General features: G+C 42.3%; 2 protein-coding genes across 3 annotated transcripts in view; both read right to left on the reverse strand.

Moving 5' to 3' along the window:
* Window positions 1–9,237: 9,237 nt before the first annotated feature.
* dmrta2 (DMRT-like family A2) lies at window positions 9,238–14,095 on the reverse strand. The gene is made up of 2 exons (XM_015971345.3): window positions 10,995–14,095; window positions 9,238–10,830 (listed from the first exon to the last, which is right to left on the reverse strand). The coding sequence occupies exons 1-2, from the start codon at window positions 11,452–11,454 to the stop codon at window positions 9,932–9,934; spliced, it is 1,359 nt and encodes a 452-aa protein (XP_015826831.1). The 5' UTR covers window positions 11,455–14,095; the 3' UTR covers window positions 9,238–9,931.
* A 9,150-nt stretch (window positions 14,096–23,245) lies between these two features.
* Window positions 23,246–26,031, reverse strand: part of faf1 (Fas (TNFRSF6) associated factor 1) — an 83,609-nt gene continuing 80,823 nt past the window's right edge. For both annotated transcript variants that reach the window (XM_054752398.2, XM_015971343.3), the window contains exon 19: window positions 23,246–23,802. In XM_054752398.2, coding sequence (XP_054608373.2) covers window positions 23,719–23,802 — 84 coding nt within the window. In that variant the 3' untranslated portion in view covers window positions 23,246–23,718. The remainder of the gene's footprint in view (window positions 23,803–26,031) is intronic.

The following is a 26,031-nucleotide window of genomic DNA, read 5'->3' on the forward strand; positions in this document are numbered from 1 at the left end:
TTGTTTCTGTTGATCAGTGGTAGCAGCATATATTCAGCCAGTTTAGAAACTGTTCCAGTGAACTGTTTGATCTTCTCCCCTACAAACAGAGATCACTTTTTGATGTCCATCTGTTTTCATTCACTTTTCCGAGTCCGGGTTGCAGGAAGCGAGACCCAAACCTGCCTGGCCTCAGCAGACACCACCAGCAGGATCTCCAGACGTTCCCTGGCCAGCATAGAGATATAATCCCATCGACGTCTCAACCCGAGGGGCCTCCTTCCAGCCGGACATGCCTCAAACACCTCCTGTGGTGGTTGCCCAGTAACCTGAGAACTTTGCTTTTTTGCTTAGCTCCCTCTTCTCCACAAATGACCAGTGATGCAGACACTGTCCTGATCCGACTGTCAACCTCCCGCTCCTGCCTTCCCCCACTTGTGAACAAGACCCTAAGACACTTAAACTCTCCCACTGGAGGTAGAACCTCTACCCAAGTGGGATGTCCACTCTTTCGGGTCAAAAATCATGGCGACAGATTTGGAAGTACTGGTCTTCATCTAATCTGCTTCACGCTCAGCTGTGAACCTCCCCAGAAAGCAAATGTCAACGTTTGATGGAACTAAGAAGACCTCATCATCAGCAAAAAGCAGAGATGAGATCCTCCTGCCACCAAACTGGACACCCTCTACCCAACAGCTGCACCTGGAAATGCTGCCCATAAAGACAATGAACAGAACTGGTGACAGGAGGACAGCCCTGGGGTCCAGTCCTCACCGGGAAGAGGTCCGACCTATTTGTGATGTCATGCATTAACAAATGCAAAATGTATTTGCAACATTTTACTGACAGACATAGGTCGGTCGGAAATAGTTCCTTTGTTCTCTTTCATCCTTCTTTATTTTCCTTTCTTTATTTGACCGTTTTCAGCTTCCCTGTGCTCACTGAGAGTCATCAAATGAAGATTAAAGACTCGTCTGTTTTTCTCTGAAAAACACACACACACACACACACACACACACACACACACACACACACACACACATACACACTTGCCCCCTCGGGAAACCGTACACAATTACTGCTAGAATGGGATTCATTCGCAGCCTTCAACAACTCATTAACTGCATATTGCAAATTGTGGTTTTCAGCAGAAAGCATCGATGAGGAACAGCGAGAATGGGGTGACTGGGAGATGCTAGCATCATTTAACGTGTGCGTAGAATTTATTAGCATATCACATATGGTACTCTGTGTATACCTTACATATGAGTGAGTGGGGTGGATGAAGGAATGACAAGTGTGTGTTTTTTTTTTCTTACTTCAGCCTTGTAAGGTCAGCAGATCAAATATTTGAGAGTGATTTTTGATTGTGCTTGAATTCCCAGATGGTTTTTGTAAGTAGGGCTAATTAAACTGCAGAGTTGATAAATACAACACAGCAAAAAACCCAAACATTATGACGCAAACATTTTGAGACAATAACTGTCACACCCATCTTAGAATCAGTGGATTACATCGACAAGAGGGTAGCCATATCTCATCAACATTAGTCGGTACACAAATGGCTACAACTCACTCACCTTTACGTGTTTTGTCTTTGCAACATGCTGACCTCATGCATACTCTAGTGATGCACAGAATCCTGCTATATTGCATGAGCATATGCCTTAAAAAGGGAACATGCACTCATTTCATGCACCCTCCCGGGTGAGCAAGCTTCTCACCCTCTAAGGGAGAGCCCAGCCAACCTGCGGAAAAAACTAATTTCGGCCGCTTTTATCCGCAATCTCGTTCTTTCGGTCACTACCCAAAGCTCGTGACCAAAGGTGAGGGTAGGAACGTAGACTGACTGGTAAATATTCACGACAGATCGGTAAAACACCCGCATCACTGCAGACGCAACACCAATCCACCTATCGATCTTGTGCTCCATCTTTCCCTCACTCGTGAACAAGGCCCCAAGATACTTAAATTCCTTTTCTTAATGCATGACCTTGTCTCTGACCCAGAGAAGGCCTTCCACCCTTTTCTGACTCAAGACCATGGTCTCAGATTTATAGGAGCTGATTCTCATCCCAGCTGCTTCACACTCAAATGTGAACCTCTCCAGTGAGAGTCGGAGATCATGTTCTGTTGAAGTAAAACAGATCCCCTCAACACCTTGGCCATGCCTAGAAATCCTATCCATAAAAGTTGTGAACAGGTTACAAAGGGCAGCCTTGGCAGAGTCCAACTCTCACCAGAAACAAACCCGACTTACTGCCGGCAATAAGGACCGATCTCCGACACCTGTCATACAGGGACCTAACAGCCTGTATCAGAGGGCCAGGTACCCGCCTACTCCCAAAGTACCCCCCAAAGAGCCCCCTGAGGAACGTGGTCGAATGCTTTCTCCAAATCTACAAAACGCATGTGGATTGGTTGGGTTTAAAATTTATATGCCTAAAGCAGGCCGTATAAAATAAAAGAGCCCATTTGTGACATCATAGATGGATAAGTAAGCCTAGAACCATATCTGACATGTAAGAGAGAGCTGCTGCTAGAGAAGCAGCAACTCTACTCCAAGCCCCTCATGGATATCGGAGCCTCTCAGCTTATAGCAGCCCGAGCAGGTGGCTGGTAGCCAGCTCCAGCTTGTTTTCTTAAGGTGGTTTTCCAGGAACACCACTCAGAGCAACTCAGACCGACCACTGTTCCCAAGGGCACAGATCGGTGTTTTCCCTTTACTTTCTCCACTATTTTTAGTCCCTGCTTCGTTGAGGTACCTGGCAAGGCTGAGTCGAGCTGGCATCGTGATTCTGGCTGCTGAGTGGCTAGGGGATAGAGTCACTGGCTGCTCCGGGGTGTTTTGCCTTCTGTTTCACTGTCTGCAGCCATTTCCTGGTTCAGAGTCTGACAAGAAGCCATAAAACTGCAAAATGTCCAGCGACACCCACATTTTTCAGCAGAGTTGTGTTTCTGTGGAGCACACAGGTGACCTTACACCGTTCACTGATCCCCTCATGCTATTTTGTCACTAGTAAAATTCACACACACACACACACACACCCTGCACCTATGAAGGGTGTACCCACTTTCTGTCATGGAGCTGGCATGGGAACAAATCTACACTCAGATGGGCTGATTCAAACCACGCTCTACAGAGCTGTTTTAGGCTGAGTAGCGTTCCTGGAAAGCCACCTTTACAGTTACAGATGAATGTGTGAAAAGTCACCACAGGTAAACTAATTAAGTCAGTAAGCCCCACCGAAGGCCCAGGTACCAAACACACAGCCTGCCACTGCTTGATTCATCCAGTTGCAGCAGAAATTAAGTGAATCTGTAAAATTTTGTCATAGATATTCTGTGACATGCAACAGACGACACAACAGAAACCATAAACAAACCGATGACAAGAGCCTTGTTCCTGCAGATTAGATCAACATTTTAACTGATTTTGATAGCTTTGTAAACTAAATTATTTAAAATAACTTGAACCACAAAGAAGTTCCCAAATCTTAATTTGCCCCCAATCAACAAGCTGTATTTAATTTTGTTTGACCATTATACCTGATCGTTGGGTCTTTATTTTTAGGCAGCAGAAGGAAGAATGAATATTTGACTAAAACTAATCTATCTGGTGCTTCATTGTTATGTAAAACAGTTGGTAATAGTGTAGATGCAGGCAAGGTTTTCAGTTATTTTCATTGGCAGCTCACGGATGAAACCCTGTTGGTAAGCCAGCAAAGCAATAAAACCTTTTAGTGCATACCATAGAAAAACAAAACTTTCATTTCCATTTAGTTTATCTGTCTTGCCATGAGTTTACTGAGCTTAGTCAAGGCACTAAATTCAATCCACAATGCACACAATTGTTTTTTTTTTGTCTTGGTTTGTTTTGCTGTTATCTATTTGTTGTTCTCACAGCAGCCAAACAGCGTCTCTGAAAATGAAAAAAGATTTTATGTATTGGGTAATAACGTAAATGGATTTTCCTCCATTTCTCTCCCCCTCACTCCACTCTGGAAGCCTGTGGCCATTTATCTGCTTTTGTCTAATTATTCATCCATCAACAAAAGGAAAAAGGAACCGAAACAGAAACAGTTACAGATTCACAACAACAAACCAACCTTTTCTCTTATTCAAAAATAATTTTTCTGGGTCTTTTTATATTTTTATTTATATATATTTTTTATTATTATTATTTTACAAATCTCTTCTCACTGGAGTCTTTGGTCTGATGTTTCTATTCCTAGAGACCCCAATATTATCTTAATAGATGGTCAAATGGACCGTTGTATGTTTGTGTAAATAATAACAATAAGTTAAGTTTCTTCATTGCAGCTCAAAAACTTGCAGCTTCGTTTTAAGGCACAGAGGTGTCCAGCAGGGGGTGCTACTGCACCATATAAAACAAGAACACAATCACCTCAGCTGAGAAACATTTAACACTGTTGAAATCTGTGTGGTCCTGTTCAAAAAGGTTTTTAAGACGTATTGAAATGACTGATTATTTAAAAGAACACACACATGAGAGAGAGAGAGAGAGAGAGAGAGAGAGAGAGAGAGAGAGAGAGAGAGAGAGAGAGAGAGAGAGAGAGAGAGAGAGAGAGAGAGAGAGAGAGAGAGAGAGAGAGAGAGGTGTTTAAATACAGAATGAAAATTCAGATTGCTTTGTGTAATTCTTACTATTAATGTTGGGTTTTAAGTCGTTTGTATGTGCGTTATAGCTGTTTGTTTATATTGTTATAAAGATGTCATCCTTTGACAAGGCTGTCATCTAGTGGTGCTGTCTGTGTGACACACTGCAGCTTCCACCATGCAGACGGTGTTGTTCGAGTTTCACTCACATCTGACAGAATTATCTGTCTTCGGACTTAAAAATAGGAGAATAATTACAAATAACCTGCGATGACGTTTTTCTTCTGTCTTTATATTTGACCAATCCTCCTGCGAGTTTTAAAATCCAAATCTGTTCCACGTGTACAGCTCAGCAGGAACCTGTTAATGATTCAAATCAGGTGTGTTGGAGGAGAGAAACCGTTCAAACCTGCTGGGTGGTGGCCAAGGCCGGATTAACCATATGGGCAACTGGGCAATTGCCCAGGGCCCACGAACTCCAAGGGGCCCAGGGCAGCAAGGGGACGAGCAAAATACTGTAGGCATATCTGTAATCTCCCGCATCATTTTAAACTAGGGTGACAGTATGTCCGGTTTTCCCCGGACATGTCCACTTTTCACTCTGTCCGGGCGTCCGGACTGGGGGTTCTTGTATTGATGAAAATGTCCAGTTTTTCATCCAGGAGCAGGGATCGAATTTTGGGGGAGCTGGATATCCTACACATCCAGGGGAGCCGGAAACAAGTTTTCTACCTATATTACATCATTTATGGACTCTTTTGAGCAGAGAGCACAGAGAGCGGCACAGAGCGTTCTTGCGCAGCGCTCCAGGCAGCTGCTTCCAGCGCACGGTCCATTCTCAAAGTGGTGCAACCAAAAAACTATAATTAGCACACGATCGTTCATGTCTGCGCATGTTCTCTATTTTCTGTCTTATTTGCGCCTGAAGCGCTCTGCTACTGCGCAGCTCATCACCTGTGCTGAGGTGATTTCACCTCACTGACGCAGCAACGAAAGGCGCACTCCGCTTTGCGGTCAGGAGATCCCTTTGATCTGCTGAAAAGTAACTGATGAGGTTGTAACGTGAGGAAATATGGGTTTTCTGTCACAAAGGTGGTGCTGGACTCAGCTAGGTCAAAGCTGGGTCATTGAGAACTTTCACCCACAGATTAAGATCTGAACGCCAGCGAGTCTGGGAGGAAACCATAACATCAGCCACCTGCAGTCTACCAGAAGATGTGTTTACATGAGTTGTACCCAGACCAAGTCAAAACATAAAGTTTAAACTTCTTTTTCTTGATTTTAATGTTAAAGTAACCATTATCATTTTGCTCATTATAAATGTGTTTAATCAAATGAATGACTATTATGCTTTGGGGTAATTATAATGGCTTAATGAATCCATAATTAGATAGTGTTGAGGATGTTTGTTGCTGATCTTCACACACAAACATTCACACACACCCACACACATCTTCCCACAGTAAACTCCAGACACATTTGATGACGCACATGTTTGCTTTGAGAAGAGAAAGGTTTTTGGTAAGTTTTCAGTCTTATGATCAGTTGGTGCTTGACAACGAAAGAGAGAGAACATGTGAACGACCGCTAACGGGGCACGGAGCCCATTGGCTCAACCCCCCCCCCCCCCCCCCCCCCTCTCTCACGCTGTTTCTGTCAGCCAGACAGAATAGATGAATCGCAACTTCTAACGCAGACTCATTACCGAGTCTTTTGATTTCTGAGTGAATTAACTTAAGAAAGCGCGTCGACAAAACGCTTTACCATCAACGTGTATCGAGGGCAACTCTGGACCGGTTCCGTTCGACACCTACGTCTCCTGTCAGCCGCCGGTGTCATCTGGATGTACCACAACATCCTCCACGGCCCGGATCCGAAAGAGGGTCCACAAGAATTCGGTGAGACAGAACACGGTGTTTAGCGTTTGGATGCATCTTTTCCAACTAAACCTAAGTTTATTCAAACCATCACTTTTCACTCAGACACCTGTTTCTTCCTGAAGCAAAATCAGATGCACACACGCATCCATCTCACCTCATCTCACCACACTTTGCACCCACACGCATCCATAATCACATCATATCACTCTCACAACTCACAACATTCTCAATCTTCATAAACTCACCAGAAGGTCTATTTGAGCAAGAACAACATATCAACTGTTAAAGATTGTCCCACAAAGTTGCCAATGTGATTGTTGTTTCCTGTCTGTCAATTTTCAAAATCATTAGTTTAATTTGAAGAATTAAAACTTTTAATCCTTCAAACTGGTTTCCTCATTGAACTGAAACACAGACACTCAGATATTATCGGCAGTTTATCGATGAAAACAACCTTTGAGTCTTCTGAACAATATAAAATTTGGTTATTGATTTATTAAAAATTAATATTCCGAATTAATACGTAGCATGGTTCCTCTTTCATAAAAGAGCATAAAACCACAATGCTACAAGGTGAAAAAGTAAGAATCCAGGCAGCAGCTTTTCTTGAGAGCTTAGAGGAGATGCAGGAAGATGAGAGGCAGACAGGACAGGAAATAGTTCAATAAAAACAAGAAAACTAAACAAAGTGTTGAAAAGTAAAATGTAGGTAGATTTATCTCAACTACACGTTTTTACCTGTATAAAACAATAAGTTACACACTCATATTTATACATCTGATACAATTCAGATCACCTTCAAAACTCAGTCACACACCCAGGGCCGTTTCAAGACATTTTGGGGGCCAAGGCAAAATGACCCCACCCACCCCCACCCACCCCCCATAACTGGGCTCCCCAGAAACCTCTGTGTAGTTCATACCCTCTCCAGTAGTGTTAGTTATACAGTGTTTGTAAAAAAGACTCAGACATCGCTGACATGTTCTAATATTATCAGATGAAAAACTAAATTATCAGACATGCTGTCTCATCTGCTTCTTTTCTAAACTTGCAAAAAGTAACAAAACCATTTGAAAGCCACTATTTGTGGATTCTCTGAAAGTTTCCATGGAGTGTGTGACAACTTATTTTTCATTGATCCTATCGTCTAATCTCACAGCTGAAACAAGCATCCTTAATAATCTGTGCACAGAAAGCGTACCGATGCTATAGTAAAACAAAAGGTATAATAATTTATTATTAATAAAACCTTGTCGCAGCACTAAAGCAGAAAAATGAGATTTTGCAATAAATATGCTAAATATTTACATATGAATTGTTTTAGAGCCATTTTATTGGCAGAATCTGATATTAATTTAGTTCTTACAAACAAATGGGTCCCAATGTGGTTAGTGTGGTGTTGCCATAGTGTGACGTCATAGGCACAGATCCCCTGTCCTCTTGTTTGGAAATGGAAATATGGTCACCCTATATTCAACAAACTGTCCACCTGGGCGTTTGCGCTGCACAGAGGCGCTTCGCTGCCTATGACTTTGAACGTCAGTTGAGAGTCAGTCTCATGCAGACTGACCAATGAAGAGAGGGCCTCAAGTTAAGACCCTCTCCTCATTGGTCAGTCCACACAAGGTGGGTCAAAGGTTACTCTGGGTGGGTTACGTGATGTCAGGCATTCAAGTATTGAGTATATTTACTGCATATTACAGTAAAATATTCTGTATGTGACCACATTATGGTGATCCTTGGGTCGTGATGATGGGGCCCTTGAATGTTGTTGCCCAGGGTACAACAAAGCGTTAATCTGGCCCTGGTGGCCCTCGAGGACCACACCTCAGAGTAATGTCAGCTGGTTCCAGTTCGCAAACGGTTTGGGGAATTTTCCTAACAAAGTGTAGCCGCTAGATGGCAGCATTGTTCTTTAGAAATGGTGCAACATCTGAGCAACTCCTGAGGACCATCCATCCGTCCATCTCTGTCCAATCAGCAGACAGGTTAAATCCAGTCGGAACCAAGTGTTAACCAAATAAACTAACTTTCAAAGTTCATATGAGAAATTATTAGAAAATGTTTTTGTTTTTGTTCGTTTAAGGAAATTAGTTTCTCACTTTGTCCAGCTGCTAAATCGCTTTTTACAACCCAATAATCTTAATGATTACATATAATTTTTAAATAAAAACGAAGAAGGCTTTGTTTTTGCTCTTTTAATTCTTTTTTAATCTGCAGTTTTGAGTGTTTGGCTTTTTTTGTTCGCTACTGATTTTACTGGAATAACGATCAATGGCTAAATAGATATAGATTAGACAAATATCTCAGATATCCAGATTAAAACAGATAATTAGCACGTGATTCCATTGCAGATGTATTTATTATCAATATTAATTTTAAGCAAAATGTTTCATCGTGACAGATATAAATTGAAATCCTTCAGAAATAAGATATTAATAGACTGTTTTATTAGATGAAAATAATTTAATATCTACGAAAATATAAAGGAAACTTAGGTAAATCATCTGGTTTAATCTCATTTAAATTATTTTAATGTGCATCATTTCAATATAATTTATAGCAAAATGCATTAAAAGGCCAAACAAGTTAAATATATTATAACACATTTCTTTTATTTTTTATACATATTTTTTTTGTTTCATCTTAATTGTTTCAAAATAAAAGAATCAATAGTTGAAAGGTTTAAAATTCAGGACATCGTTTTTAGATTCTTTAATTTCCCTCAAGCATTTCATTATAAATTAAATTATAAAAATAATGCATCTGCGCCACATTTTTTTAAAATAACATTTATTTTCAGCATATTCATACATTGTGACAGCACATCTGAAGACTTGGTCCAGCACTAACGGATACGGAGAGGTCAAATATAGCATCTCATCTTGGTGTGATTTACAACACAGACGGCTGGAAACAAACTAGTTCAAATCAAATAAAACCAGTAATGATACAGAAATGATAGAAACAATGAATGGCATTTATACATTATTAGTTTTACAACAGGAAAATAACTTAATTTTCCGTCTTTGACCACCGTAGGAGACAGGTTTAGTGAGCTTTTAAAAAGTCTAAACCAGGAGATAAATATAACATTAGTCCATCCGATTTTACATGAAGAATCTGCTGTATTATCATGAACTCACGTTTAATTTTGCTGTTAGATTTGGGTTTAATTTGGAGCCAAAAAGGCGCAAATTCATGGCTGTATCTTCAGGAAATAAGTCATTTAAACATTTTCCAATCTGACATATAAATTTTATTTTAAAGATACACATAATGGCGTTTTATTCCACCTTCAGACCTTTTTTTCTTTCTTTTATTTTTTTTTTTTTTGACTACAAGTCAGATAATCCTAATATTTACAGAAGTGTGTGCAGCCAAAAAACACATGACGGATTCTCAACACCTGTGGCTACAAATACGAACGGAATGTCTCTGAGAGCAACATTTCACTGTTTGTCCGGCGTGTTGTTGACTAGAGGCCCATACAGGCCGCTGGCGTAGCTTTGCTCCTTGTGCAATATCGTCCTGTCCCGGATCAGGTCGCTAAAGGCGTAGTCCATGGGGGGTCTGAAGCCCAAGGTGGGCATGAGCCCTGTGGTGGAGTAGGGCGTCATGAAAGCCAGTCCACGGCTGTGCGCAGAGTAGGCCAGTCGCAGCGGGTTTAGTCCCAGGTGCGTGCCCAGCGGGTAGCTGCCGGGGTCTGCGGCGAAGTGCGGCGCGTTTGGCTGAAGAGGAGAAAATGCAGAGCGGTTACTTAGCGTCATTGCTCCGGGGAGCATCGGCCTGGTCTGGGCTGCTGCTGCTGTTGCGGATGCAGGTGGAGGCTGCTGCTGCTGCGCGCTCTGGAGCATCCTCTCCGCTGTCCACGTCTCCTCTGGTCCGGTCTTGTTGGGGCCTTGCGCGCCGCCGTTGTTTAGGATCTGCTCGATGGCCTGCACCACGTCTTTGCCGCAGCCCTGCAGGACGAGCTCCAGAACGCTCCGCTTGTGACTCGGAAACACTCGGGTCAGGATGTCGATGGCGTTCATGTGGCGGGAGGCCGCGGAGGAAGGGGAGGGCTCCTGCTCATCTTTGTCGGTCTCTGAGCCGGAATCTGAGCCGAGAGAGCTGACGGAGCCGGGGGTTTCCTCCCCGTCCTTTAGAGGCTTGGACACCGGTGAGTGGATGAAAGACTCGCTGTCTCCGTTCTCCGAACCGGAGCCTCCTCCGTGCCGGCCATCAGGGGACGAGACTCCCGGGGCCGAGTCGCCCTCAGTGGAGGCCGGTTTACCCACGGACTTCTGCGGGGTGGTGGACCCGGACAGCTGGGCCTTAGGAAAGAGCTCATACTTCTGGATGCTTGAGTCTGTTAACACAAACATCACAGAGGTCAGATTATTAAGGATCTTAATGGAAATAATTATTACGATTTAATAAGTCATAATGAAATCAATAAACCACATTTAGTTCAGTCACTCCTGGTGGAGGAAGTCTTCCTGAACACCACCTGATCAAAAACACATGTCTCACCTGAATTGCTCTCGGTGTTAACCGACCCAAACACCTCGTAGTTCGGACGCGGCGGGATGATTCCGTTAGCGGCGGCCAGGGCCAGCCCTTCCGCGGTGCCGTAGAGGAGCTGCAGCTCCCGGGCTTCATTCTCCTCCTGCGCCTGCTGCCGCCGCAGCGCCACCTGCGCCGCCATCACCCGCTGCCTCTCCGCGATCAGCGTGCATTTGGCGCACATGCAGTCCTTCCAGCGGCAGTAGCGCTTGTGGCCCTTCAGCGCAGAGACCACACCGTGGTTCCTGCAGCGAGCGCACTTCGGTGTGCGCGGGTACTTATCTGTGGCTCGCAAAAGGAGCGGAGGGCCGCGCAGCAGGTTGCCGGCCATGGACACCGGGATGGAGGCTGCTGCGGCCGCCGCCGCTGCGCTCTGGTGGACTTGAGAGGCAGAGGACGCTGTGGGGAGCTCCGGTCTCAGATCCATGTCCGCTTCCTCACGGATGTAACCCAAAAAAAATTCACTCAACTCAACTAAAGACGTGAAAAATAACGATCAGTTGTAATTAAGGCGGCGCTGAGCTCGATCACATCTGCTCCGAGGTGCTTAGCTCTTCATGCGCAACAGGTGAAGTTAAACAGACATAAAAGTGTGATTTTAAGTGTCCAAAAGAGCTGAAGAAACACAAAAAATGACGAAAATCAGACGGGTTTAAATCCAAAAAGAGCACGAGCCAGAAGAAGAGATCATTCCTCTTCGATCTAAAGTTCAAACTGTCCGGGAGTTGAGGTTGGAGACACTAACTTCCTCCAGAGATTGTGAGTGGATACAGATCCCCCTCTCCTCTCTCTATTGTTGCTCCTACGTTTTCATTAGACAAATTTGACAACAATGTGGCGTCTGTCATTGGCCAAAGGGAGACGGAGAGATCTGATTGGCTTGCCTCCCTTTTTTTTCCAACTGTGTCTACCTGAGATCTTTTTTCAAATATCAAGTGTTAAGAATCTGAAGGGAGTTCCCAGAAAGCTTAAATCGATGCAGCTTATATTTAGAAAATAAATTATTGGATTTAAAATAACATTTTTTTTAATTTGCCAATAATCCTACAGCAGGATTTATTTATATCACGGGAGAGCGCGAATATCTTAATTAAACGAGCCTATAGAGAAGAGGAATCGTCATTATGCGAAGTTTGTCCATGTTTTAGAAAAAATATTATTTATCATTTAGATGTTTTTGCATCTATAAAAACTAAATCTTTATGGGGAAAAACATAAAAAATAGGACTTTATGTTAAAGCTGACTCGTGGCCATTCTCATCTTTAAGGTAAGTATAATTTATGTTGTTGATTTAAGAAAAGAAAAAAGACTATTTGAGGCTTCATTGGCGGCAGGAAGCTGTTAGAGAAACTGCTGAACCTTTTGTCGGCTGCAGGGAAATCAGCAAAACGTTTAACGACACCGGCTGTTGTAATTATTTACTTTTAAACGAGTCTTATAATTTAATTAGAAAAATTTTAACTAATTATGTTTGATTATAAGACACTTTTGCATTGGTTCACATGTCGGACCCTTTCTTACAGTCTTTGGTCGGACCACAGTGGATCTCTGTCTGTTTATTTTATTCTTTAACAAGTAAATAATTGATTTATTATTAATTGGCCTATTTTTCAGCTGTTTTTTAAACGTTTGGGAATCGATAAAATAAATGTTATTTGTCCCAATTTGGAGTTTAAAAAGCTGCTCTAAACAAATCTTAGTTTATTAGAACGGAAATAAAAATGCAATTCTAGGTAAGCGTTTCTTTTCATTTAATGACCTGTTGCATCAATTTGTGATGTGCAAGACATATTTTTGGTTTATTCTTATTGTTTTTTATATGAGTTTTTTAACCCTAACCCTAAACAACAAAATAAATGCAAAGAAAATGCATTCCTTAATAATTTACGCAACAATAATACAAATCAAAATTATCTTTGTGAAAGGTATTCCCGAGCTTCTAATTTTCACGTGGAAAATTATTTTGCTTAAAAGAAAGCAGAAAATAGTTTGCGCGTTATTGTGCGCCATATTTAAGCCTACAATGAAGACTGCCGCTCTGTATAGCGGCCTCATCCTCTCATATTAACTAACCTGTGATAACACCGTGAAGCTTCCAGGGATGAGAAAGTCCAGGGCGCGCGGAGGGGCAACGCGCTTGAAACACCTGTCCTGTTCCCACCGATGGAGGAGTTTAAATGATAATAATCGTCATAATGCGTTTTAGACTAATCAACAATAGAGAAGGATGATAGTAATCAACAACTTGAAGCCTAGATAAATGTCTGCTGGAGGAGAGCTGCAGCAGCATCAGGAGTGCGTGCAGAGCTGCCTCTGGCTCCTCTTTCTCCTCCCAGGCTCATTGTTTACTTTCTGAATCACTGTAAGCAAATGCCATCTGTTTCCCTCGTCGCTGTCATCTGCACCTTAATTACCTAGCCAACAGGCTAATAGAGACGATATTAAAACTACATCTTTTTGACATTCAAAGTAATTATCTGTATGGGCGCAACGATGGGTGATGATCTCGCTAGAAAACGCCCGTTCTTCCTTCAAAGTGATAGATGCTATTAAATAAATAAAGAGCGCTCGCGGAGAGTCGCCTGAAGATGGGAAATAAAAAAGGCCTTTAATTTATTTCAGAAATGCAGGATGGTGCAGAGAATGTCATGAACTTGACTTGTTACAACAAAAAAATTCGAGTTCGTGTTTTTTTCTTAGTTAAACTGTTCTTAACCGAAAGTTTAGAAATATGCATTATGACAGGGATTAAGATCCCCATCATTCCTCCTGGCCCAATTAAAAATGTCCCCCTCGCAATTAAAAATGACTGTGAGCACTTAGAAAACCCAACATTCTTTTAACCACTTCATTAGGCCCATATGCATCAAAAAACTACGCCGTGCTTTCATTTCTTTCAGGAAGGCCACGGACGAGTGGGGTTTTAACACCCTTTTAAGATCACAACAAAGGCCATGCTTGACCCAACATATGTAGCAGCATGTTTCCGCTGCCCCTGCACCCCGGTGTGGCTTTCTAACGGCCTCTCCCACCGCCGCTGCCCCTCCTGGGCCCGGATCCCCTCCCGTGCGCTCCCGCCGCTGCAGCCGCGCTCTGACACACAGAGGCAGAGGTTAGAGTAGCAGTTAGACAAGGGGCCGCGGAGAAAAGAGACGGACAGGGGGGTTTCACTCAAGTATTTACACGCTTTGACGGGCACCAGCGAGCATGGGCCCCGGGCTGCGGAGGACAAGAGAGGCTGTTAACCTGCCACTTCACACCATCTCCACTGCGCCGGGGAAATGCATCGGGATAAATGCATTCCTTTAAAGGCTCGCTCTGGGGAGCAGGGGGCAACGCACGAGGACTCGGGGTTATTTTCTGATAACTTTGATTGATTCCTTATGCGGGAGGTCCAACCATGTGCAAACACGTGACTTTTGCATGTAAATTGTGTTAAATTATAGTGCAAAAGTCTAACTGATAAAACAAATTTTAGCTGGATTTGTGGTGCTTGAGGGTACCCCCCCTCCCCCCAACCCCATGTGGCATATGAATATTTCAAAGATTTGAAGAATCTCTGTCTGCCAAAGCTGTTGGCCAGCTCTCAGAAAATCTCAACATCTCCCATAACACACACACACACACACACACACACACACACACACACACACACACACACACACACACACACACACACACAAAATACGTTTTTCTGCCCCCGAGGTAGGTTGGCAGGGATTATCTTTGTTTAATGAATGGGCTACAAGTATTCATCAACACAGCGAGATTATTGGGCTCTCCATCTTGCAGAGTGGCATAGGCTGTATCTCCAATGTGTGTGTGTGTGTGTGTGTGTGTGTGTGTGTGTGTGTGTGTGTGTGTGTGTGTGTGTGTGTGTGTGTGTGTGTGTGTGTGTGTGTGTGTGTGTGTGTGTGTGCTCGCGCGCGTAAGAGAGTCAGACCAACACACTGCAACCAATTAAAATGCACTCTCCCCTGCTCTATCCCTCCACATCTGCCTCCTTTTCTCCACCACCGAATGGCGCAGAAAAGAGGGAAACTCATGAATAGACGCTCATTGAGATCACAGATGGAGTATGGCTTTCTCTTTGCTAGAAATTTGAGAAACACCATTGTCCCCAATCAAAACTCAATGTGTTCTCCTACAATAGTACCGGCTTTGAGCCGCGCCGCTTCAATTGGCCTTGTTTTTGAAACTTGAAGTGTTCGGCACAAAGACTTCCTATAGATGTCACTAGTGTGTGTGTGTGTGTGTGTGTGTGTGTGTGTGTGTGTGTGTGTGTGTGTGTGTGTGTGTGTGTGTGTGTGTGTGTGAAGGAAAAAACACAATTAATATGAAGCTGTAATTACTCCACTTTACGGCGCTACAACCCATTCAGGACCCCACCGGCCCATTTATGGCTTTATCCCAAGCGGCTGATAAGCCGTGGGTTTTCGAGGCCTCTGAGAGGCACCCACTGGCAGGGCCAGATTAACGCTTTGTTGTACCCTGGGCAACAATATTCAAGGGCCCCATCGTCACGACCCAAGGATCACCACAATATGGCCACATACAGAATATTTTACTGTAATATGCAGTAAATATACTCAATACTTGAATGCCTGACATCACGTAACCCGCTCAGGGTAACCTTTGACCCACCTCGTGTGGACTGACCAATGAGGAGAGGGTCTTAACTTGAGGCCCTCTCTTCATTGGTCAGTCTGCATGAGACTGACTCTCAACTGACGTTCAGTCATAGGCAGCGAAGCGTCTCTGTGCAGTGCAAAAGCCCGGGTGGACAGTTTGTTTAATATAGGGTGACCATACTTCCATTTCCAAACAAGAGGACAGGAAATCTGTGCCTATGACGTCACACTATGGCAACGCCACACACACCACGTTGGGACCCATTTTTTTGTAAGAACTAAATTAATATCAGATTCTGCCAATAAAAGGGCTCCAAAACAATTCATATGTAAATATTTTGCATATTTATTGCAAAATCTCATTTTTGTGCTTTAGTGCTGCAACAAGGTTTTATTAATAATAAATTATTATACCTTTTGTTTTACTACAGCATCGGTAAGCTTCCTGTGCACAGATTATTAAGGATGCTTGTTTCAGCTGTGAGATTAGACGATAGGATCAATGAAAAAATAAGTTGTCACACACTCCATGAACTTTCGGAGAATCCACAAATAGTGGCTTTCAAATGGTTTTGTTACTTTTTGCAAGTTTAGAAAAGCAGCAGATGAGACAGCATGTCTGATAATTTAGTTTTTCATCTGATAACATGTCAGCGATGTCTGAGAAGCTTTTATAAACACTGAATAATAATAATAATAACTAATACTCCTGGAGAGGGTATGAATTACACAGAGGCTTCTGGGAAGCCCAGTTATGGGTGGTGGGGGTGGGTGGGGTCATTTTGCCTTGGCCCCCAAAATGTCTTGAAACGGCCCTGGGTGTGTGACTGAGTTTTGAAGGTGATCTGAATTGTATCAGATGTATAAATATGACGTGTGTAACTTATTGTTTTATACAGGTAAAAACGTGTAGTGGAGATAAATCTACCTACATTTTACTTTTCAACACTTTGTTTTGTTTTCTTGTTTTTATTGAACTATTTCCTGTCCTGTCTGTCTCTCAACTTCCTGCATCTCCTCTAAACTATACAGAAAAACTGCTGCCTGGATTCTTACTTTTTCACCTCATCAGTTACTTTTGAGCAGATCAAAGGGATCTCCTGACCGCAAAGCGGAGAGCGCGTTTCGTTGCTGCGTCAGTGAGGTGAAATCACCTCAGCACAGGTGATGAGCTGCGCAGTAGCAGAGCGCTTCAGGCGCAAATAAGACAGAAAATAGAGAACATGTGCGGACATGAACGATCGTGTGCCAATTATAGTTTTTTTGGTTGCGCCACTTTGAGAATGGACCGTGCGCTGGAAGCAGCTGCCTGGAGCGCTGCACAAGAACGCTCTGTGCCGCTCTCTGCTCAAAAGAGTCCATAAATGATGTAATATAGGTAGAAAACTTTTTTCCGGCTCCCCTGGATGTGTAGGATATCCAACTCCCCCATAATTCGATCCCTGCTCCTGGATGAAAAGCCAGACATTTTCATCAATACAAGAACCCCCAGTCCGGACGCCCGGACAGAGAGTGAAATGTGGACATGTCCGGGGAAAACCGGACGTACGGTCACCCTAGTTTAATATAAAGCGGGAGATCACAGATAGGCCTACAGTATTTTGCTCGTGCTCTTGCTGCCCTGGGCCCTTTAGAGATCGTGGGCCCTGGGCAATTGCCAGTTGCCCATATGGTTAATCCGGCCTTGCCCACTGGTGGTAGATAGGAGGAACAGTCATAAATTCAGCAGAGACAAAGGAATACAAACTCATGATTAATACTTTTAGCATCAGTTAATGTAGCCGTGAGGATATATTATTTTGCCTAATATCCTGCTAATAATTGTTTAAAGACGAGGCTGGCTAGCTTCAGAACACGTTAGCGTTTAGCCTAAACATGATCACCTGTTTTAGCTAGTTAGCTTTAATGTATCAAGCTGAAGCCTGTTCTGGTTTATTTTATTTGTCTTTAGAAATGATTTTGACTTGTTTATATCAGCTTTTACACAAGATTGTGTATTTTTATTCATTAGGTTTGCTCATCAACTTTTATAACATTAACGTAGAGGAAGAGAGGCCAAAAAGCCTTTAGCAAAATATGTGGCAGCAACATTAAACAGAAAAACAGGTAGGCCTTTATTCATAGAGCCGGAAGAAAGAAACAAACAAAAGTAAGAAACAAATAAAGAAAAAAAAGACAGATTAGCCTAGGATTTGAAAATGCCCCAGTTAGCCAAAAGGCCATTTACATGGGCAGTCCCTGAACAGGCTAATCTAAAACAAGATAAAATAAAATAACTAAAATAAATATAACAAATATTAAACAAATATAATTTTAGAAAATTTAAAAAAGTTTAAAGCAAGCTAAATTATGTTAATTATTGGCTATAGCTTGTAAGCGACGCAAATCCCTCTGTAGCCATGCTTTTCTTAGAGAATAGGCTATTTCTACAAATTATTTTTAACTCATTCACTGCCACTGCTGTAAAAAAAAAAAGAGTGAGGCGCCAACCGGAAAAGCTTCTACCGATCACAATTCAACAACGGATTATGAAAGAACATATAAAGCTCAAAACACGCGGATTCTTCCTGATGTAAGAGGTGAGTCTCTGCTTTGTTTTGGTTGTTTTGGCGTTGACATCATCCTAAAGCGCAACATTCTGTGACTCTTAAAAAAACAGTAAAAAAGGTGAGAAACGCTGGCAGCGAAGGGCTTTACCGATCAGGAAATGGCTGGCAGCGAGTGAGTTAAATACTATTTACCATAAAAAATATATTTTTTTAATTGCCCACTTCTCTGTAAACACATTTTAAGTGACAATGTGTGGTTTCTGTTATTAATCTCTGGAAATATCCATCAAAATGTTTTTGAAAATTGAATTAAATGATGCTCAGTTGTTGAAAACTATTGGCAGATTCTATAAACATTGGGTCTAAAATGCATAGAAGAGGGTCTAAGTCATGGGGGACGCCATATTTCTTTCTACGGGAGCCCGTGAGGACCAAATGCATATACTGATTTATAACAAATGGTTAAAAAACTTTTGCCATTCATAAATGTTGTTTTACACGTCTTCACTCATTGCTAGTGACGAAAGGGAGTATGATGTGTTTTGCTGGAGGTTGAGCTCCCAGGGATTTTTGACCCCAATGGCCATCTGTTGGTAAGGTCTTACTCAAACACAAAATAATGTTTGTAATGATTACTCCTCCATTGACTGGGCAAAATACACATAATCACTTTAAACAGTTCTTTTTTTTTATCTCATCCTTGTGTCTACACCATCTCTTGTATTCAAAAGAAAATATGCAAAAAATGCTGTTAATCCCCCATTTTCACCCAACATTTTTTTCTCAATGGAACTGAATAATTTATACATTTGTAAACCTGAGAACACATTTCTTTAGACGAAAAAGGTTATAGCTGATAAAAATGTTTCATTTATATCAGGGTAGAAGAGGGGCAGGGCCAAACTATCATATAATTTTATGAAATTGATTTTTTACAATTAATAGAAGCTAAAATATGAACCAAATAAATTAAACAGCAACATTTAAATACTGAACAAAAGAAACAGCTGGAATACAGCCTGGTCTTTATAAATGAGAGCAGCAATAGCAGGGTTTGTGTTGGTCTAGTAAATAAAACCTTTTATGTTTTAGTAAAAGTCCTGACCTATATGATATCCCAGCATGTCTTGTATTGACCCAGCTCTGTGCAGCTTATAATAGAACTGAACAGACAGAGAATGATCTAGATAACAGAAAGAAAAAAACCAAATCACTTTATAAATGTACCCACTTGTTGCTAATTCCATTTTGAATGAATTAGGTCTGTATATATTATCAATTCATCGATTATCCTTTGTGCAAAATAATGCAATTTGGAGTACAAAAAACTTGATTGAAATAAGCAAACAAGTTAAAACGCTGAAAAGAAAGATCACGTTTAAAGAATTTCTGTTTTTTTTAATGCCAAACATAATCAGATTTGTGACATGCTGGTAAAAAATGTGTTTTGTTCTCGTCCAAGACAAAAATCAAAGTCTCTCCATGTCCATTGTGTCAGCGACAAACAGAAGTGTGAAGAGACGGAGCCGGAGAGGCAGAGGCGACCCTCCTTTTGTGCCCACACAACAGTTTAAGCTGCATAGATTCTGTTTCTTTGGGCCAGGCCCACGTCTCTGAGAAAGTAAACTTGGGGTGACCCTCCAGGTTAGGCCGGTCTGGGATGTGGGTGAAGATCCTGTGATTCAAGGAGTCTCAGCTCTGTGAGATTTCAGCGGGTCCCACTTCAAAAGGAGGGAGGAGAGATCACTCGGGGATTTTGTTCCCTCACCAATGGGCTGCATTCTTGACCCCGGCAGGGCTGGTTAAACATCATGGATGCTCTCGCCTTTTGTCGTCGGACAGGACAGCAACCTGATGTTGCCTTGTTATGTGGCGGGGGAAGCCAGCCGAGTGAGCCCCTTCACCACCAACAGTGTCCGACTTAAGGGGCGTCTCTGCTTTAGGTGGACACCGATTAAGACGTTCATCCTGTCTGACAGCGTTTTCAAATAAAACACCAGGGATATACAGTCCTCTTCATACTTAACCCTTTTAACATAATCCTTTCTGTAAAACTTTTTCTTTATTAAACATCACGTCTGCCCTTAAAATGAAAACATATTACACTGTAAGAAAGGAAATATTGAATTTACTTAACCAAGTTACGTCCACTGGTTCCACTAAACCTAGTAAATGTACATTTTCTTTTATCAAAAGAAGAAAATATCATTTTTATAGCGCCTTTCAAGATAAAAATCACGAGGCGCTTCACAAAAACAAAAGATGTAAAAATATAAAAAAGCATTTAGAAAATGTTTAAAAATATATTTAAAATGAGCAAAAAGACTGTATAACAATGTAATTTACTCCTTATATTCAAGCAATATGTTAAGTGGAACCAGTTGCCATAACTTGGGTAAGTAAACTCAACATTTTGTTTCTTACAGTGTAATAAATTGACAAGTAGTTCTTCATTGTATTCATTGTTCTGAATCTTTTAAGCACCCGATGCTGTCACAGTCAGAAGAAACTGGATAGAAAGTGTGAAAAGCAGCTAAGCTTCTTACGTAACAGCCATTCTTCTTCCCTCCATAAACCTGGTGACTTCTACCCGCACAACAGAAATAACTCCTGACAAGTTTGCTCAGGTATAAAAGAGGAATATCATTATGTCTCATGGGCATTTCCGTCTCCAGCACATGCTAACGTGCACTTTTTGCTCAGAGAGCCGCACGACAGAAACAGTATTCTCACAGTTGAGAGGAGCTGCAGTATGTGTGCCGGTGCCTGAGCTTTACACACTCTGACAGAGCAGCAGAGATGCACCTGTCTGCCTCTTTCATAACCACGCTGAGCTTCACGCTCACTGAGCTCAGGCCTCGCCCTCGCCCTGAGCTGCACGTGTCCGCACAGCCTCTGCAGGAGGCTCGCCACAGCTGGGACGACTCTCAAGCTTACAAAGTCTTTCAGAGACATTTAACTTTCACCCTCAAAATTCCTGGAAAGTTTATTTCTGAGGACTTCTCACTAATCTTTCAGGGTTTTCAGAAGAAGTATTTAACAAAGGCAAGTTTAAGGGATGGTCAGTGTCTTACCTTCAGCGATGATTGCCTTTCACTTAGGTTTGAATAAATCCTGAAAACAAAGCAAAGGAGGACGCCTGGAAAAAATAACTATTTTCTACTTAAAAACTCATTTCACAGCAGCTGCAGAAGAGGCCGTTTGTATTTATGAAGGCTCTGATTTTTTTTACGTGTTGCAGCGATGTCCACCAAAACTAACCATGTTACTAAAATTTCCTTCAATTTAATTTCTGTTTTTATTTAAAATTGTAATTAAAACAAGGTAAAATAAAGGAGATTTTATTTATAGCAATGATTCCTTCAGAGCCTTTGGCAACGTGTCTGATCCAACTCTCGGGGAAGTGAGGCTGACTGAGCGCGTTAGGCCCACTCGTTGCTCGCGTGAGAAACACGACGGCTACATTCGACAAACACACCAACACCCGTTGCTTGTGAAACATAACCGACACTTGTGCAAGACATCCAGTTTTTTGATACTACACCATTTCATGGCAATACTTGAAATGAATCCTCAAGATCTCCTTGAAAATAGATTATTTCATGGACAAACGAAGTAAGTTAGAACTATTTCAGTCCCAACTACTGCTGTGCAGTGAAGCAGAAAAGGCTGCAGGCCTGTTTTTCTAACCCACCAGTTCATCCTCACTGTGTCTGCAGTTTGACATGCTGCTCCTCTTACATCCTGTGATTCATGCAACCGTCCCGTCATGCATACCAGGAAAAAAAGCTGTCCCTAGCTAGCGTTTTTCAGCATGGCGAAGCCTACTTTTGCCCATTAAAGATGATGTTTTATTGATACCGGAGCCCTTTTTCACCTGTGGAAGTTTGCTAATGAGGTTCTCTGATGGTGCTCTCAAACTTCAGCTTTAATCTGACAGAGGAGCCCTGCTGCAGATGGAGGGCTAAGTCTGTGTGATCTCTCCTCGCTGGAGGCATCAAGTCGTGTGGCTGAAATCAGCAGGTGGTGCCAGGATGGGGATATTTAAAAAGTTTGTTAAGAGAGATAAGGGACAGGTCTCCGTGTGAGTTTAAAAGGTTAAGATTTAGCACAATTAAAGGAGGACCAAGATGTTGCTGCTCTGCATGTAATCACTGTCCAGTTGCTTTGAGGTTAGGACGAACAAAAAAGTTTCATACAGACGTCGGACATATGGTGAAAACTTTAGTTTTTCTTTGTTAAAACTGTTTAATAACAACTTCCAGACTGTTGCACCCCGACGTTGGAACGATCTTCCTTTATCCTTACGCAGCATCGACAGTCTGGACACTTTAAAAAACAGCTAAAGACCCTTTTATTTAAATCTGCTTTTAACTAAACCTTTTGTTTTCTTATTTTTAACTCAAATTTTTAACCTTTCATCTGTTTATGACATCTTATAATTTTATGGCTTTATTTTTTCTGATGTTAATCTATTTCTGTTTTGAGATCATTATGATTTTGTGACTGTTTTATTTTGTTTTGATCTACGTGAAGCACTTTGTGACTCTGTGACGAGTGCTATATTCATAAAATTAACTTGCAACATAAACCTACTTTCCCTTTAGTTTGTCTGCCTTTTTGTAGACAAACGACAAAAATAGCATCACTGAAGGGTATTGGTTCAGACCCCTGATATGAAAATTATAGCCCTCTTCTTTAAAACCTCAAAAATAAAAATGTATAAGCTTTAGCAACAAAGACATTCTAAAACTGCATTAAAGTGACATAAAGGAGAATAGTTTGATACTTTTATGTTTTTGACAGTTTTCTATGAAGTTCAGCAAACTAAAAATAACAGAATCAGAAAAATAAAAAAGGGAAATAACAGACTTGTGGAACAGCAGAAGTTAAAACTCTCAAATAGAGATGACACCTCCCGACCTTCAAACGGCGACATCCCATCTTAATAATAGTTTTATTTCAACTAATTTAAACACAAAAACATATTCTAAAATAAAACACTGCCTCAGTGTGAGAAATGAGGAAACAAGGAGAGAAGTCCTTGATTTTTTTTATTGATTTTTTTTCTTTTCTGCGACAAAGATTTGTCTAGTCCGTCTCTCGATGCTGTTATTGTTCTCTCTGTGTGTGTGTGTGTGTGTGTGTGTGTGTGTTGTGAGAGAGAACCCTGACACAACAGACTGGAAACGTGTGAAGAGCTGAGAAAGAGGGGAAGATGCTCAGGATGGTGAGTATGTTTGGCTGTGTGCTTGTCTTTTCTCCTCTTATCTGTGCAGCACCTCCGATGTTTCACCTACAGGCCGAGGTTGGAGAAGCCCACTCGTGCTTCTGTGTCACTGGATGTGCATGCCAGTGTGTGTGTGCATGCCAGTGTGTGTGTGTGTGTGTGTGTGTGTGTGTAGGCCCAAATTGTGGGGAGGGGGCCATGCTTGGTGGCTAGTGCGTGTGTGTCCAGCCTGTTCATCAATCAAGTCAGTGGGTTCTCTCGGCTATCGGAGCATCAGTTCCTATTCTTTAGCTTCCAGGAAGAGCGTCTCCTGAGGAAACAACTTGGCCTCCAGCAGGGTCGACCCCGGATCCAGCTGGGTGATCTGGGAACAGAAAAGATCACAAAATAAGATCTCTGGATTCCTTTGGCAGTTCAGATGACACCTCAAAATGGAAAATCTATTAGAGGGATAAAAGAGCGAGAGAAGCAACAAAACCTAAAAATGAGGACAGAGGAGGGTTTGGTATATTTTCACTTGAAACAATAATTAGCTGTGGTGGCTAATCGTTTTAAGACAATGACAAGTCTTTAAATCGGTTTTAGTACCGCACCAAAATATTTCATCTGGCTCTTCAGATTTAGATCCTTATTAAGGCCTCAGTTAGTTCACCACCACCCAAATCCCTCTGTGACTGTCTGACTGAGTGTGTGTGTGTGTATTTTTCTAACGCATGTTTAAAAAAGTTTAAGCAGAAATCCGAGCAGCAAGAGTTTAGTTTCCCTAAGAGGACAGCTGAGTTTGTTGTCTTACAAAGGCCCAGATCCAGAACAAACTGATCAAGGTTGCAGGACTGTGTGAATAGGACAGTGTGTGTGTGTGTGTGAGAAGCAGAGGAGAGTGATTTAAAAGGTGAAAGGGTGTGTTGCTAATGGCTGATAATGACTGAATTCAGCTGTGGAAAAGGTCAAAGGGAAACATGGCTGATGGAGTAAAGGACAGAAACATTTTATCTGTGCTGAAAACTCCTCCACGCAAAAGCAATTGTCTAAAAGGAGAGAAATAATGGCGTACCACCCACAACGTAGCTGATCGAGTTAGCCCACATAAAAAAGGGAGTCTGAGCGGCGTTTTAAAAATCGGCACAACCTGACTCTCCCCCTGTGGGCCTCTTCGCTTATGTGAGCTAATCACTGGAGGGCTTGTGTTACACTGAGCCAATCTAACACCTGGGCTGAGCGGGCCAGGCAGTGTGACACCAAGATGTGTCCAGGGCTTATCTGATGACTGCTGCATCAGTCCCTCCGATTAGGGATCCTTTTCTAACCTCACACTGGGATAATTAGCCCGCTCCCTGTACCTGCTGTAGAGGGTCATAGGTCAAGCCAAGCGCCGTAAAGGTCAGCCTCCCTACAAGTAAAACCACAGCACTTACAGACGTAAGGAGTGAAATGTGAACCGTAACCATGAACTGGACCAATATGATACTCCTAACTATACTAAGGTAAATGTAAAACAAAATGTTTCCCTTTTTATTGTTTCAGCTTGATGAAAATAAAAAAAGCCTTTTCTGCTTTTTAAAAATCAGGCTAACGGTGATAAAAAGACTCCACGTGAAGCTGTGGATGGCGAGGGTGACTTATCAGCCTCAGATAAACCATCTCCCTCAGGGGTTTGAAAATGTCACACCATGTGGAAGCTGGGATCTTTGACTTTTCTCTTTTCCATCTCCGAGTGTCATTCAGACTTTTGACTTCTCGCCTAGGTTCTGGTGAGCCTGGCGCCGGCAGGCAGGAGGTGCCACATCGTCCTCCTACCCCTCACCAAGTCAACTGCTTCAGAGCATTGGGAGGGGGAGTGAAATGCCATGAAGAGAGCCTGTGTGTGTGTGTGTGTGTGTGTGTGTGTGTGTGTGTGTGTGTGTGTGTGTGTGTGTGTGTGTGTGTGTGTGTGTGTGTGTGTGTGTGTGTGTGTGTGTGTGTGTGTGTGTGTGTTTTCATGCAAACATATCCCATCCCAACGGTGGAATATTTTCCCACCTCAGGAGCAGTGCGTCACAAATGGCTGCCATGCTAATGAACCCGACAGGCTGTTGTGACACCACAGCATCAGGTAGGAGTAAATGAGGCTTCGGGGTGGAGCAGGTGTGGACAGACGTGTCTTCAGAAAAAGCATGAGTGTGTGCGTGGATGTGTGTTTTTCCCCGAGCGGGACCGGGATGAGGGCTCATGCTCAGAAGCGCACCGGGGAGAGGCGACGGGGAGGAAGTGGCGTCTGACTCTGAGAAAGAAAGTAGGGAAGCAACATGCCACACTGACACAGGAGACGGGCGCCATCGGTGATTGTTTACATTGTTATCCAATTAACAGACCATAAGCATGGAGGCATCTGTCAACAAACAAAGCTGTTGTTTTTCCTCTGCTCCGTCTAAGCCATGCTCTCACTCCTCCTTCCTACACAACCATACATGCATGCATGAATCAGATCAAACCTAGCCCTCTTTAAAGTCAATATAATCAGACAACAACATTAATCACAATTACGCAACTGAGAAAATTTTTTATTTTCTTCAGACTAAACCTTTAGAAAAATCACAGATCAATAACTAAAGAG

The sequence above is a fragment of the Nothobranchius furzeri genome, chromosome 8, assembly GCF_043380555.1.
Source record: "Nothobranchius furzeri strain GRZ-AD chromosome 8, NfurGRZ-RIMD1, whole genome shotgun sequence".
Taxonomy (NCBI): domain Eukaryota; kingdom Metazoa; phylum Chordata; class Actinopteri; order Cyprinodontiformes; family Nothobranchiidae; genus Nothobranchius; species Nothobranchius furzeri.